The following is a 15,174-nucleotide window of genomic DNA, read 5'->3' as shown; positions in this document are numbered from 1 at the left end:
TAACGTGAGACTCCTGGCTGACAGTGGACATATGAAGTATACTCTACATTTTATCCACCTTTCCTGTGACTCGCTCTGAGAAGCAGCGCTCCAGCTGAGAGTTTTACCATCTGTCGCTCTCACTGAGCGTGAACAACAATTTTAACTGTTGATGTTGATACTGCTCTGGATACTAAGAGATCATTAAGACACTCGCTGACATTGACTGAACGTTGGCTCCACTAACCAGCCTGTTTCATCATGATGGTAGATGGTATTGATTGGAGTGGCTCTATGAATTAACTTGGTTTGGAGACACAATCCCTGTTATTGACAGATCCTCCTCTACTAACCGGCTTGGTTGGTGGTGATGTTGACTGTGGAGTAGCTGATTGAGGTGGGGTTTTTCCCAGACACCCCGCTGACAGCCTGCACCTCGAAGCTGTAGCGCGTGTGAGCCTGAAGGTTCCTCACCACCACCTTCCTCTGCCTCAGCCCCAGCCTGCGAGGAGCGATGTCCACGTTGTCGTCGCAGCGCGTGCAGGGGCTCCGGTCTCTCAGGCATTTCTTACACACCACGTTATAGACCAGGTCGCTTCTCCCGCCTGTGTCCTCAGGCTCCTCCCACTCCAAGGACAGCGAGGTCTCGTTCACGCTGGATATAACATTGCGTGGCGCTGAGGGGATAGCTGCACAAACGCACACGCACGTAGGTGTTTGAGAAGGTGGGCAGGCAGAAAAGAAAAACACACAACTGAGGTGTTAGTTATGTTCCCTATGAAGTGCTTACATTATCCTCCCTCAATGGTGAGAGACGTGTTTTGTAAGAAGGCGACAAGAGGTAGTAATTCATGTACAGAAGGCATAAAATGTAATCCTATTCTTTTTATAAAACCCTTTCGCACAAATAAATGTGTTAGATTGCTTTACATGCACAAAACAAATCCTTAGCATTGAGCAAAGGCCATGGAAACATGTAAGAACATAACAACAGGGAAAAACCTTCCTGGTGCAAATAAATAAATGAACAAATTCAGAAACAGGAGGATGAGCACAACTCGTTTTGCAAAAGCACAACACCACTGTTCATCACTAAGTCATGTTGCTTAAAGGAAAACACAGTCCTGTGCAGCTCCACACTTGTAGCCCGTGTCCATTTCTGTGCATAACCCTTCTTGGCGTTTGTGGAACTTGGCTAATCCACTCATGATAGAAAATTCATGTGCTAGTATCAGTATAACCCAAGGCCAACTTGTTTCAATAAGCAGTGCCGCGTTTTGAGTGAAGAGCATTTGAAACCTGGATAAAGTATGATAACCGCAGAGGGAGGCAACAAAGATTGGTTCAGCGAATGTGCTTTTCATCCTATTACAGCGAGAGAAGAGAGGGGCGCTCCCTCTAAGCTTCCAGCCACAGAAAGTCTAACCTGTCTCAAAAAAAGGTGGGGGGGGGGGCTCTCAGGCCATCAGCTGGAACTGCCCTGAGCCGCGTTTCACTCACCCTGTCCTTTCTAATTAGGCAGACACAGTTCAGATTGGAGGCTCTTCTAATTGGACACCCATCTTAAACACACGCTGAGTCCAAGCTGCCGGCCATTGACTGGCCGAGCCTCTCTCGCTCACCACCACCACCAGCACAAAGCACAGGCTGCCTGGCACAAGCCCTGACAGACCGCAGGGACAGAACTGTCAGGCCTGTGTTTTTGCGTGTGTGTGTGTGTTTGTGCGTTTAGTCGGCGGTGTCCCCTGCCCGCCTGTCTGTGTGCACTGGTCAATGTCAGAGTTCACAGTGTTCCTGTGACGAGGATCTGGGGAAGACAGTTGTGGGCCATGTGTGTCACTTAACGTGGCGAAAGGCCCCTGGGGGGTGATTTTACACGGTCAAGGCAGCACATGTCCCTCTCCATCAGCACGACTGCTGGCCTCCTCTCAGAGGCCTGTGCATGCAGGATGAGCAGGCGCGCTGCAGTCAGCACCAGACCAGACCAGTTACCACCAAACGCACAATGTCCACGTGAAACATCCACATGCAGCTGCAGATTTTTCATTTGCCATGAAGTTGGCGTCTTCTCTTTTTGTGTAAGAAAATATGACATAAAATTATACTTCAGCTGTTCATATTTTTTCAAAAGAGAAAAAAAAAGCAAATTTTTTGGGACTAACAGCAAAAAGCAACAGTTAACAACACTGGCATCCCAACTGGTGAGTTTCCTGTGTGTACACTGGAACCAAAGAGATATTACAAACTATTTCAGCGCCTGCTCAAACAGATACAGCTACAAATTAAAATAAATGTTACTGTGAATTGGTGAATTGTAAATTAATTGTTAAAAAATCAAATGACATTGTCACACCCTCAGCTGAACCCCAGTGTGGAGGGAATTATGATGGAAGAAAACTAAATAATTAAGAACCATAATGACAGTTTCTTCTTTTGGGACCAAAGATATATGCTGATGATTTCTTAGGAAAAAATCATTTAAATTTCAGACCAAATGATTGATGCAGCCTGGCAATGATAATTCACTGTATGTTACTTGAGTCCTTCTGTGACTTTCCAAAAGAGAGTGAGCACTTTTTTTTTCAGTCAGTGCAGTGGAGGATGACTTACTGGTGCAGGCAGAGTCAGGAGGATCGCTGTCAGCGCGGTAGAAGCCACTCTGGCAGGGACAAATATGGGCTCCACGTGCACTGGTGCGACTGTTGGATGGGCAGGGGGCACAGGATCCCTCCCCGAATTTGGATTTGAAGGTCCCAGGGATGCAAGCTGAATGGGCGAGAGAGGAAATAATGAGAACAAACAAACAAAAAAAAAACAAAAAAAACAAAAGACACTTTGCTGTCACATCTAAAAGACAAGCAGCTGTCACATCTGTCACAGAACAAAAAGCGTGCCTGTGAAGTACCTGCAAAGCTCCGTATTTATGGAGCAAATGCTGATACGTATGAGAGAAATGGTGAACACATAAGCATGAGGTCTTATCTGTACATTTGCATCTGCTCTTTCATTCTGACTCTCCTCAGCAGGTGACATTAATCTTCCCAAAAAGAGAGTCGGGATGACAGCAAAGTTTCATGTTGAAGAGGAGGAAAAGGAGGAAAAAGATGAAGATAGACTACTGACAGGAGATTGCTGTTGTCAGACAAACAGGGATGGAGAATGCTTCTGAGAGAAGGGATACACCCTAAACCCATCAATCAATGTCTGTTCAGTCCTCAGCTCTCCAAACCATACCACTGAATACAAACAAGTCCTCCACTTGCATGCAGAACAGCTCCATAATAAGCTCATAAATCAATGCAAATGAAGGGACATCAGACTAGACGTAAATTAGCTGAGGAGAGTTATTAGAAAAATATATACAAAGACGATGTGTCCAAGCCTTTAATTTGAATTCCAAAGTGTCATGCTGAAGGTTGGCTGATATTGAGTCTTAAGGATAAACCAGCATAAGCCTAGACTAAAGGAGGATTCAGATAAAGGGGATTAGCAGCAAAAGGTCTGGATATATCAGCCTCCAGAGCCCCACGTTTTACTGTTTCCCACATTCCTGACTGGTGGTGTAAAAGTGGGGTCTCTGGCAAACATCTGTCCTGTCAGCATGAGGGCTCATAAAAGCCAGCCAGTGAGAGAGCGAGTGTGATTAACTAGTTAGGCTAAGTGGTCTTTCAGTTTGAACTCAAGTTCCACCCTAATTCCCAACAATGGCACTTTTAGGAAAATCAGTACAGCTAATGGCCCCACATTGTAGCTCTAAAACCAAGCAATAAAAAGCCAAAGAAGATGAGATGAAAATGTACTTTTTTTTTTTTACCCCCTCTCATGATTCACAGAGACCTTTAGGCTCTACACACTCTGATCTGATTTATTTTTCTCCTATTACACAGTGCATCATTATTTTCTTTTATTTGTTTGTTTGCCTCGCCTCTTTTCAAGAGGGTGCTGAATCACCCCACTGTCTTGCTTCAATCCATTAACCTCTTTGGAGGGCACAATGATTTTCCTGATTTTGATACACTAATGTTTTCCTTTCCCCCTCTATTGTCTCTCCTCTCCTTTCTTCCTCTTCTTCTCTCGCCCTCTCTCCATCTCATGCAGTGTTTGGCTGCGAGTGAGCGAGCGAGCGAGCGAGACTGAGGTAAGAAATGAAATGTCTGAGTGATTAATGTTAGCGTGGCAGTGTTGGCTCACGTTGGTCTGAATGGTGTTAATGAGCGTGGCCGCCTGTAGATTAACTAACGGGAGGCCGCAGAGGAAATTACACTTCCTCATTGCAACCGCTGGCTGAAGCCCTAGAGAGTTTTTTATCAGGCATTGGCGGCAAGCTTTTAACCTTGAGCCGCCAAATGGCAACGAATGAGCTCTCCGGCGCATGTTAGACACTATTTCTCACGCCCAGGTGAGAGGAGGCTTCGCTTGTCTGTCTTTGACTTCCTGTAACCCCCCCCCCCCCCCCCCCCCCCCCTTCTTTCTCCTCCTTTGGCTGCTGTTCCCGTCCTATCTTTGGCAATTCACACCTCTTAACTCGCACTATCTCTCTTAATATCTCTCTTCTCTGGACACCCAGCGCCTTTCCCTCCTATTATCTGCATTTTCCCCACACAAATCTATTGGCTCTCTCTATTTTGTGCCTTCCCGCTATCTTTCTCTTCCCCCTGTCCTGCTCTCACAATATTTGTATGCTGCTCCTCTCTGCAACACCTCATTAATTCATACTCTCCTCCACCCTCCTTCACCCCCTTTCAGGAGCCACACAATAAATGCAGAGAAGAGGGCACAGACTGAGGTGACTTGCACTGAGCATATAAAGAAGGTTTGGTTAAATAAAAGTCCAAATGTATGTTAAATATACATACCCTGGCACTGAGTGCTGTCTGCAGAAGGTTCAAAGCCAGCGATGCAGGTGCAGGAGCCCACAGGAACCATCCACTCGCCATCCCCGTTGCAGTACAGCTTCAGAGGGACGGACACCTCCATGGCATTGGTCACACAGGCCCCCGGAGCGATCACTAAGGAAGTGGCTTCTGCCCCAGTAGCAGTCTCAGGGAAGACAGCGAAATTAGCGATGGTGGTGGAGCACTTCTTGAAGAAAACCCTGACTGAGATGAGAGACATGCAGGCGCCCAGGTCCTGGAACGCCAGGTAGAACCCTGCCTTGGAGAGGGGGCCAAAGCTGCGCACTTTGGTGTTGATCCTGCCGGCCTCCAGCAGAGAGAAACTCTCATCTGGGGCGATAGTATCCACCTTCACGTAGGGGTTCTCCCTCCACAGAGGGCTGGTGTCTGTGGCTGTGTCCCCATCTGACTCGTAGTAAAACAGATTAAAGGTCTCTTTGCAGGAGCCGGGGATGTTGGGAATGCTGGCGCAGTCGCGGACAGAGAACTTGAGCTCCACGTACACACGCAGCACGCCCCTCCGGGGGATAAAGTCCGTCCTCAGCCAGTTGTTCTGGTTGGGCTGTCGGACATTACAAACCTGGTAGGTTCTGATTGGGCTCATGGAGTCATCGTAGCCGCTAACCTCCTCCCACTGTGGAAACAACAGAGAGACACTGTGACAAAGGAAGAGACGACAGCGGGGGCAGACCACTGATTAAGACACCGGGGACAGAGGGATAGAGCAGCTTTAAGAATAGGTGGGCACAAAATGGAATTTATTTCAAACTGAATTATCTAATGCTTTTTCCTAATGCAACAACAATTCTACGAATTTCTCATCCAGAAAGTCACTTATCCAATGTGTTGTTAATTAATATTGAGTAATGTTAGATGCACTGCGTCCTAATGCAAACCATTCAAGCGTAGAGGACATTCAAAACAGCGAAGTGACGTCTGATACAAACACAATATCAAAACACAGCACACGCACACAGCAACACGTTCCCACAGTGTCTTGTGTACTTGTGCCCTGCGAGGAATAATTTGCAGCTAAAACGCTTCTAATTGCATGAATCATTCAGAAAATTTCTATCATTACAGACTATTAATAGAAAACATTTTCCCATTGAAACACATTTCACGCATTATTCCTGCTTGACTAAATCTTCCGATGCTGGTCACGTGTGTGCAGTTTAGTTTAGGTGAGGACAGCGCAGACGCAGGAAGCAGCGCTCACATCTACAGTGTAACTGCTGCAGCGCAATCAAAACAGCTTCAAGAGGAGATTTCGTTTCTATAACATATAAATGTGTTATTTGTGCTGAGAGAGATGAGAGTATCACACTGTGCATTTCAAATGGAAACATCTCCCATACTGTAGATCTATAATGCAAACAGTGACTTATTTATTAAAATGGCCATCTAAATGCAATGCTGCCAGTATGATTGCGCCATGGCAGCACTCCTGACCTATATATATAAATATAAATATATATTTTATATAAATGTATATTTTTAATAAATGATAATGTGTGTTAGACACAAACACACACACACACACACACTTGCATGTGTTGTGGCTAATACATCACATGCATTATTACATCATGTAGCTTGATGTAAGAAGAGTCAACATAAAAACCTGACCCACAGCTTTATCTGTTGGTAACACTGGTTTTTGTACTGTATATGGTAACTAACATTACAAGCTATGATGAATGGCTTCATTGGTCAATAAATTTAGACCATTAGGAAATGCAAAAAGTCAATCTTGATTTTCTTTCCTAATTCCCCCTTGGTCTGAATGCTTCGTTTCCATAACAAATGAGCTTCCCAGAAATTGATTATTTCAACTGGGAGAAAATAATGCATAACTCATCTCACGTCTCTGAGCTCCTGTGCAATTTATTCCCAAACGATGAGCCCAAGAGTCAGCATTAGATGTCGTAAATCACCAGCAACACGTTGATGCACTACCTGACAAATATGATAATTGCTGGCCCCCAAACGTATGGGCCTGTCAGGCTTGAGGAGAGGGGCTGCCTCGCCAGTCGTGACATATGACTTCATGGATGCTAGGACATTCAGAGCCGGCCCTTGTAGAGAAAAAGAAGGAGCCGGGCCTGCCGACCGTCGTTTCCATGGAAACCCACCATTTCCATTGACTGACTTTGCGCTCACGTAGCGAAGACAAATTACACTGGCCGGGAGTGGGGGAGGTCTGTCAGGCTGTTAGCCCTGGGGTCAAATTCATGTTGTTTTATTTTCTCACCATTCCTATAGGGGGTATCAACTGAAAACCTTAATTCCTGCCCGTAATGCGCTCTTGGGCCCATATTATAAAAGACACAGACACATGCTTTCAATTATCAGGCTCTCTATCCTGGGGAGACATGCAAGGTAGAGGCTACCTTAAAGTCCTGACACACTGTGGGGCTGTGCATTTGTTTGTTTAAAGTACAATATGCACAGAGTCTATACAGTTTTTCTAAGCTTTTTTACATTCTGTAAATACTAAAAATCCCCACACAGTGTCACACAGTGTGGTTCTCATTTGCTTTTTAGTATCCAAGAAAGCAAATGTACACTGCAAAAACAAAGATATAAAACAGTAGGAGGTGTGCTGTTCAAGGCAGACTGGGCTCTATTAACAAGCAAATGGAACAAATGTTGTTAAAGAAAAAAAAAAAAAGGAACACAAAACAAGCTAAACACATGCACACATACTAACTCACCCCACTCTCTGGGAACGTGGTCCAAGCCAGCTCTGTGGTTGCCCACCGACTGTCCATAAGGGTTTCTGCAAATTAAGAGTAGGAGGAAGGTTGACAAAACTGAATTAAATGGTGTGAGCAAGAAAAGCCAAACCATTGCACAGCATTTAAGACCACACACAAGTTCTTTCTGCTCAACAAAGGATGCAGGTAAAACTTCATCTCCTTCTCTTTGATAACCTCCACCCACTTGCACTCAGTTTTGAAAGCACTGACAATCATGGCATATTTGTGATGCCTCCTAATTAAGGCTTTCACTCTCTCTCTCTCTCTCTCTCTCTGTGTGTGTGTGTGTGTGTGTGTGTGTGTTTGTATGTGTGTGTGTGTGTTTGGCACTCTCAAATGCACCTCTTTCAATATTCATTTGTGGAACTAAGAACAAAACATCCTCCAAGATGCCTTCAGCGGGATATATTCCATTAGCAAGCACCGGTTCAGAGAGGTTGTATAAGCACGGGGAAATGTAATGTTTCGGGGCAGGCCTGCACCTGAAAACACCCGGCAAATGTGACACCTTTTGTCAAATCTGAGTTAACAGGTGATCTGAGCAATGTTCCCTTCACCTAGCTGTTTTACAACTTTGCAGGGAGGTGAGAGCGGGGCAGACAATCAGAGGAGGGGCTGAGAATAAACAGCAGCATCAATGAGCATTGTTGTGTCAGGCTGTCAATCAGCTGTCACCTGTGTGGCGGTCCAGCGAGCTCATTGCACCTCAGAAGAAGCGGCTCCTCTCTAGGTTTTTCAACATACAGCTGTGGACGCCTTTGGCTCTTGTTGCTCCGTTGTTGTTAGCACATAATTACTGGAACAATTACACTTTCTTCATGGAGACTCAATGACACAACGCCTGCTGTGCACCATTTGCTCACAAGTCGTTGATAACGGCGCTAAAGGACGGTGTGAGAGGGTAAACAAATAGCACGGCCTGTGTGGAGCAGCAGTGGCACTCGTTCCAAGACACATGTCTTTGTTCTGGTTCCACCATGTTGATGGCTGGAGTTGTGCTTTAAAGACTGAAAACAGCGCAGTTACAGAAGAGCATGTCCTTGGCTTTAGTGTGTCAATAATAAAAGTTGTTTGACTGAGCGAGTAGATCACTGGTCCATCTGTAGCTGCTGAGCTAGAGTTATGTGCAGTGTTTACAGTCTGTGCTCTGTGTTCATTAGAGAAACCACAATGGCTTTTCTTCTTTTCAGAGGATGAGCAATAATGAATAGTGATCTGTATCCAGCAGGATAGATTACATCTGTGGTTTTCTACTGTGTGCCAAGGAGAGGCAAGAGAATCTAACCAAAGACAGTGAAAAGGCAGCGATCATATTAGTACTAAATGCTCTTTTGAGAGGTTCATGTGGTCACATTCACACTGCATTTACAGATCAGACCAAAAGCAAGCAGTAAAACTTCCTAGTTCCTGCACCAAGGAGCTTGGCTGTGTGTGTGAATGGGAGCAGGAGCTGGTATTTGATGTGCAATGATAAACTACATATGGAGTTTTTCCCTTCAAAATAAAGGCAAGTTTGGCTGATCATGGTCCATCATGGTTAGAAGCCGATCCAAAATTTCAGAGTTCTCTCTAATAATAGAATATATAAAAAAACATTGTGGGAAACAGATTTATTCACCCTCTTGTCCTGAGTTAGACTCTCTTGTCTGGACAGTAAAGACTGGAAACAGGGCAAAGCACCTATGTCTATGTCTGAAGGGAACATCTGCCCACAGACAACTCTAATGATTACTAATTAAAATGATATATCTCATTTTAATCCATACAAAAGTCAAAATGTAAAAACCACAAATCACCTCCTGGAAAATCGCAATTTGTTATTTTTACCCTTCAATTTTGGCATAAATTAAACAAACAAAATCTAACAATAATGAATCAATGTTGGAGGTGCTGGTATTTTCTTACCTTTGGACAGAGCCATGCTAGCTTTTTTTCAGTCTTTATGCTAAGCTAAGTTAGCTGGCTGATTGCTGTAGCTTGATATTCAGCAGGAAGATCTACCTGGCAACAGGTCCTGACCAAGAAGTAGTCCAGCATTTAACCTCCTTTAAAATGGCTGCTTGTCATGTTTACGTTTTTATTTTTGTGCAAATTAAACAAAATATAAAGTGTTAATTAGATTAATTAGCCTATATGTAGGAGTAGTGGAAGGTGTTCTCTGTTCCCTTCAGACAGAGCCAGGCTAGCTGTTTCCCCCTGTTTCCAGTCTTTACGCTAAGCTTAGCTAACTGGCTGTGGCTCCAGCTCCACATTTAAACGACAGATATGAGAGTGGTTTTGATCTTCTCATTCAACTTCAGGCAAGAGAGCAAATAATGTTGAACTTTGCCTTTAAGTAATGCACAACTACAGGATGATTTGTGGTGATTTATGGCATAAATTAATGCCGGGTGTAGCATTTCACCATTAAGAAATAATAAAGTCCCTCTGAGGTTCTGTGGTTGGCTAATGCTTCGCAGATCATCAATACCATCCATGATTGTTGGGTCATGCCGGAACATGTTGATGTTTACACATGAATACCAGTTTCATATTACTGAGAGCAGCTATAGTTAGGATTTCAAGCTGATCAAATCCATGCCTCTGACATGCAACTTCATCCCAGATAATTTGGTAGCATATTAGTGTATTAAGTATTTGAATTAACAATCATTAAGTGACGATCCATTAAGCATTAACTCATCACATTGAAACTCATAGTCACTTCATCATCTCTTAATGGAATCAGGCAGAAGTTAAGCATGTGATGTTGTAGCCTTAAACAGAGACATCTCATGTGCGTATAACAGTGTTTTAAGAAGAGGCAAAGTGGGCAGGTGGGCTGGAATTAACACACGACTAGTGCTGCATAAAGTAATTTAATTTAAAAGGGGAAAAGTGAGTGGCTGCCTCCCTCTTTCTTAACAATGGAAACTGCATTTACTTCTGCATTTTATTTAATAAGTAATATTTATGCTCAAAGCAACTGTGCATTAACCGACAGAGCTTTGAATACAAAAGCAAGTCCTGACATTCGTTCATAAAAGCGTTCGTACTCTCACATTTGTGCGATTAAGGACATGAGCGACAGCAGTTAATAACCTCGGTGTTCGAGCCCAAATATACGTTTGTGAACAAGGTTGTTTTACTGATTAGCACGACTTCAGCCAGAGAGGAGGAACTAATCAGTGAAATCAGCGGTTGTTTCCTTTGCTTGGCTGCACTCTGCCCTCGGTGGCGCACAGCTGACTGAACACCCCCGGACTGCTTGCTGCTGCTGATCCATGGATCCCAGCCCGTCCCATGGGTGTCTGATCTGGTTCGTCGCCCCGTCCCTCCTCTCTCCCGGTGCCCAGAGGCAACAGAGACAGTGAATCACAGGTAACCACAGGCTTGAGCTGATGCTCCACCTCACACAATGCACATACAGAGGCAGCAGGATGACCATCCTACATCTGTAGAAGCTGGGTTCAAGCCCCCGTGTAAGCAGGATTTCACCCTGCTGAGGCATTCTTAAGCAGGATACTGAATCCCTAGCAGCTCAAGAGGCGCAAGCCTGAATCCTGACCTTTGACCTCCATGTGAAGCAAGAGATGGAGACTTTCTCTACAAAGATTGAAGAGAAACATTGTCTTTTTACAAAAACTATGATTAGCCAGCAGGAGGGAGTGACAGTGTGTATCTTCAAGCGAAACATCTGAGTCCAGGCTCATGTTGCCTCTAAAACACTAAAATTTCTGTATGAAAAAAGGTTTTTGTTGGACTACGACTCTCTCCACCAAAGTGTGATATCGTCAACTCACTAAATCCCAGGAACCGGTTAAGATTGAGAAAGATCCCATTTGTTCCACAGTTCCCTCGCCTTCCTGCTAAATTTACAATGCCTCTGAGATTGGCTCGCTGCTATAACTCAAATCCAGAAATCTCCCCCCTCTCTCATAAAACTACAGCAGCGGTGGAGTCATTCTGCCCCTGGGGTAAGAAAACAATGCTGCAGTGGGAACTTTAGAGCATCACCACCCGTGGCATTTACTGTTTTTCTTTTTTTTTTTTTTTTTTTGATAGCCCGCCGGAGCCAAAATGCCACACAACTCTGCATTCTCTGTGCGCTTTGGGAGCTCACACATGCTAATGTTTTATTCACTTTGTGAGAGCGGGTGCATCATGAAAGGGAGGCCTCGCCTGGTATTACACTGACACTCGCTGCCAACAAGCCAACATATGAAATATTAACAGCCAAACATCATCATCATCATCAGTGATCGGAGCATGATCAAATGTTAATGTGAAATATGTTTTAAGAGGAACCTGGGGTTTTGTCTTTAAAAAAAAATAAATGTGACTTCTGAGCTCGATCAAAGCGATGGTTCATTTGTATCTGAGCGCATGTTTCTCTCTGTGGAACAGAAGAGTGTGATGCTCAGTTTGAGGATTGATGAGCAGTTTTCGAACAAGTCAAGCTGACCTAATTCAAATCTCTCTTCGGGGCTGCTTGCATCTGCCTTTACAGGTCAACAAATTATTATCTCGTTGATATTCTGGCGTATGGAAAGCAGAAAAATGTAAATGAAAGATCCCTGCTGATGTGAAAACCATCTGAAAACTTGATGCTTAATGTTTTTTGCCTACGATCACACACATACATCCTGTAGATTTTTTTTTTTTTTTAAATGCCTCCCGGGTGGTCATCCATCTGCTTTATGAGCTTTTAAAATAAGAGTACAGTAAACGCAGACTGTAAATGGGATTAATACAGCATAAAAACGTCACAATTGCTGAGGCTTTTACTGCAGTGTGTGTTGGTGCGAACTGGAGATAAGTCATCACTGTAGCTTTTGTAAATAAGCACACACTCCAAGTTGCAGTCCAGCTTGCATCATCCATGCGCAAACACTTGCCAGTCTGAAAAAACAAATTTCAGATTCGAGCCATGTGGTGAAATCCACTGAGCAAGCAACGAAATAGCGACATGTAACCCGCTGAAAAAAAGCCCCTCCTCTTCATTTAAACCCGATCTGATCATCTGCCCTTCATGTTTATCCTCAGAGGACAAACATTAGTTAACCCCTGAGCTTTGAGTAACAGTTAGTGGTGAGGTTGGGGAAACGGGACTGATCATCTCGCCGTGAGAGCCCACTGGGACTTGGAGTGCTGCTGCCGCTGCATTGATTTACTTGCTGACACCAGAATTGATGAGGGATCAGGCTGGCCACGGTCCAGGAGAGGCAGATTGGACAAGGGAGGGAAAGAAGGAGGCAAGGCAGAGAAATGTAGCTACAGCTCAGAGAGGAGTCGCTGGGTGGGGAGCAGCGCTGGGCGAGGGTGGGCCTCTCCCTGGAGCAACACTCCCTCGATCATGGAGAGAGCTTCGGGGACTGGTACATACTTGTTAAGCCATTGACCTTTCATTCACACTTGTCATCTAATATATTTCACATGTGTGTCCCTGTGGCGCTCCAGGGGCCGGGATTGATCCGCTGTGGTCTGTGTTTAAGCGTCCACAGCACTGATTGGTGCCTGAACTCAACAGCCCGTTTTAATGCGTTGACATGCTTCAAATGAGGAGTCAATGTATTTCTGTTTTACAGTGACAGTCAAGGAGCCCCCCCCCCCCCCCTCCTCCTCCTCCTCCTCCTCCTCCTCCTCCTCCTCCCTCTCTGTGTGGACTGTCTCTTTGGTGTGAATCTAACCTGGGGGGGTGTGGGGGGGGGGTTGGCAGGTAGGCATCCTCACACAGCTTGTGGGTGTGACAACAACAGGGACAATAGCAACAGGGACAGTCCTTCAGCCGCAATGGAAACACTGGGATGTCTTCACACACACACACACACACACACACACTACCACACACAGAGAGAACGGGCCGAGCTGATACGTGTGTACATGGATTACAACCAGAGAGCAAATTAATACTCAGTTGCCTATTTAACAGAGCGGATTAGTATGAACAGCCTTAATTAGGTAAAACATGAATGGAGTCTTGCTCACAGGTCTGATTCCACCTATGGAAACAGCATGACTGATGTGGGAGCCGATTTAAACTGACGTGATGCGCTGACCCCAGCATGATTAAATTGTCAAGAAATAAAATCATCACTGTGTCCTCTCTGTCCCTATACACGGTTCTCCTTGTGTTAATGGTATTTTTTCCTTGGGCACAATCAGGGTGTTTGATTATCAAAACCTAATCCACCCAAACAGTCCATTGTTCATCCACGGGAGACAAAAGTAGTCATAAAAACACAAAACGACATACCTTCTACAGCCAGCACCAGGGGGACAATGAGGCTGCACACCCACAGCAGGTAATCCATTGTCATAAAACAGGCTTTTGCAACATGAATAAAGGTGTGTAGACTGGACCCTTCGGATGGATGGAGACTCAAACACAGAGCCCCGCAGCTGAGCTTTTTGTTCCTCTCCCCATTCGCATGTCTTCAGTTGTGAGAGGGGCTCTCACCGCCCCATTCCACCAAAACCCTCCGAAAAAATAATAAATAACCGAGCGCTTCTCTCTTTCGCATTCAACCAGGTCCCGTTATTCCTGCCACAGGAGCGCTACACTGCGCCCTTCCTCAGTCCCATCTCCCTCTGACTTCACCGAGCCTCCGTCCAGGGGCGCATCTCTCAGCTGCTGCCCTCCCCGGGCAGAGGAGGGAAACCCGGGTGCGAGGTGGTCCCTGTCCGCAGAGGAATCTGTGTAGTCCACTTTGACCAACTCCGTGTAGCTGTTGCTCCTCTGTGAGGGATGTGCGTCGGAATGGCAACACCGGGACAGAGCCACGGAGGGGCTGGGAGCTCAGGCAGCGTCAAGGCGGACTCAATCAACGCCGAGCTTCCGGTAAAGATTTTCAAAATTAAGAGCACGCCTTTTCTGCTTTCCATACGTTTTTCTTTTTTATGAGGATGATGATGATGATGATGATTATTATTATTATTATTATTATTATTAATTAAGTAGTAGTAGTAGCCTATTTAGCCTGTAGGCTGGTTTTCTAGTATGTATATTATAGTCTAGTTTTTGTGGATATTTTGTAGACAATATCCAAAAGAAAAGAAAAATACAAGAATATCAACAGATTTGCGTCAATATTTGTGCGTCTGCTTTTGTGATACTTCAATTTTTCTGCATGGGATCAAAAAAGTTTATCTTATTTTGTCTTAACAGGAAAGTCTAAATGGAATTAGTGTTTTAAAACATTATGTAGAACACATAATGTACAAAACAGATAACCCGTAAAGACAACTTTTTTTGCCTCTACAGTTTAATGGTCATTGTTAATTCTTCAGTGTTGTGCCATGTTATTTAAAATGATTAATTATAATTTTAATGGACATTTTTTACACCCTGGGGACTAAAGACTAGTTTAGTTGTAAAATGCACTAACAAAAAATATTAAATACAATACAATGCAGCCAACTTCCCTATCCACAAGGCACAAAGATTACTCAGTCTACAATAATAATAATAATAACATGCAAGATTTGCTATCACATGTGAAATATTGCTTCTTTTCACACTTGATTCAAAATATTTATGAAAGGGTGAGGTGAGTCAC

At 44.4% G+C, this 15,174-nt stretch overlaps 1 protein-coding gene across 1 annotated transcript in view; it reads right to left on the bottom strand.

The window, feature by feature from the left end:
- The window catches only part of ephb3a (eph receptor B3a), a 30,853-nt gene extending 16,458 nt beyond the window's left edge, over nucleotides 1-14,395 (bottom strand). Inside the window, exons 1-5 of the mRNA XM_071492251.1 lie at nucleotides 13,872-14,395; nucleotides 7,592-7,656; nucleotides 4,836-5,508; nucleotides 2,590-2,745; nucleotides 333-668 (exon numbers count right to left, since the gene is read on the bottom strand). Coding sequence (XP_071348352.1) covers nucleotides 333-668; nucleotides 2,590-2,745; nucleotides 4,836-5,508; nucleotides 7,592-7,656; nucleotides 13,872-13,935 — 1,294 coding nt within the window. The 5' untranslated portion in view covers nucleotides 13,936-14,395. The remainder of the gene's footprint in view (nucleotides 1-332; nucleotides 669-2,589; nucleotides 2,746-4,835; nucleotides 5,509-7,591; nucleotides 7,657-13,871) is intronic.
- Nucleotides 14,396-15,174: the final 779 nt, after the last annotated feature.

The sequence above is a fragment of the Trachinotus anak genome, unplaced genomic scaffold (genome assembly GCF_046630095.1).
Source record: "Trachinotus anak isolate AG129_WGS33_773 ecotype Australia unplaced genomic scaffold, CSIRO_AGI_Tana_v1 ptg000012l, whole genome shotgun sequence".
Lineage (NCBI taxonomy): Eukaryota > Metazoa > Chordata > Actinopteri > Carangiformes > Carangidae > Trachinotus > Trachinotus anak.
Note: the sequence above shows the minus strand (reverse complement) of the source record. Positions and strands in the feature narration are given on the sequence as shown.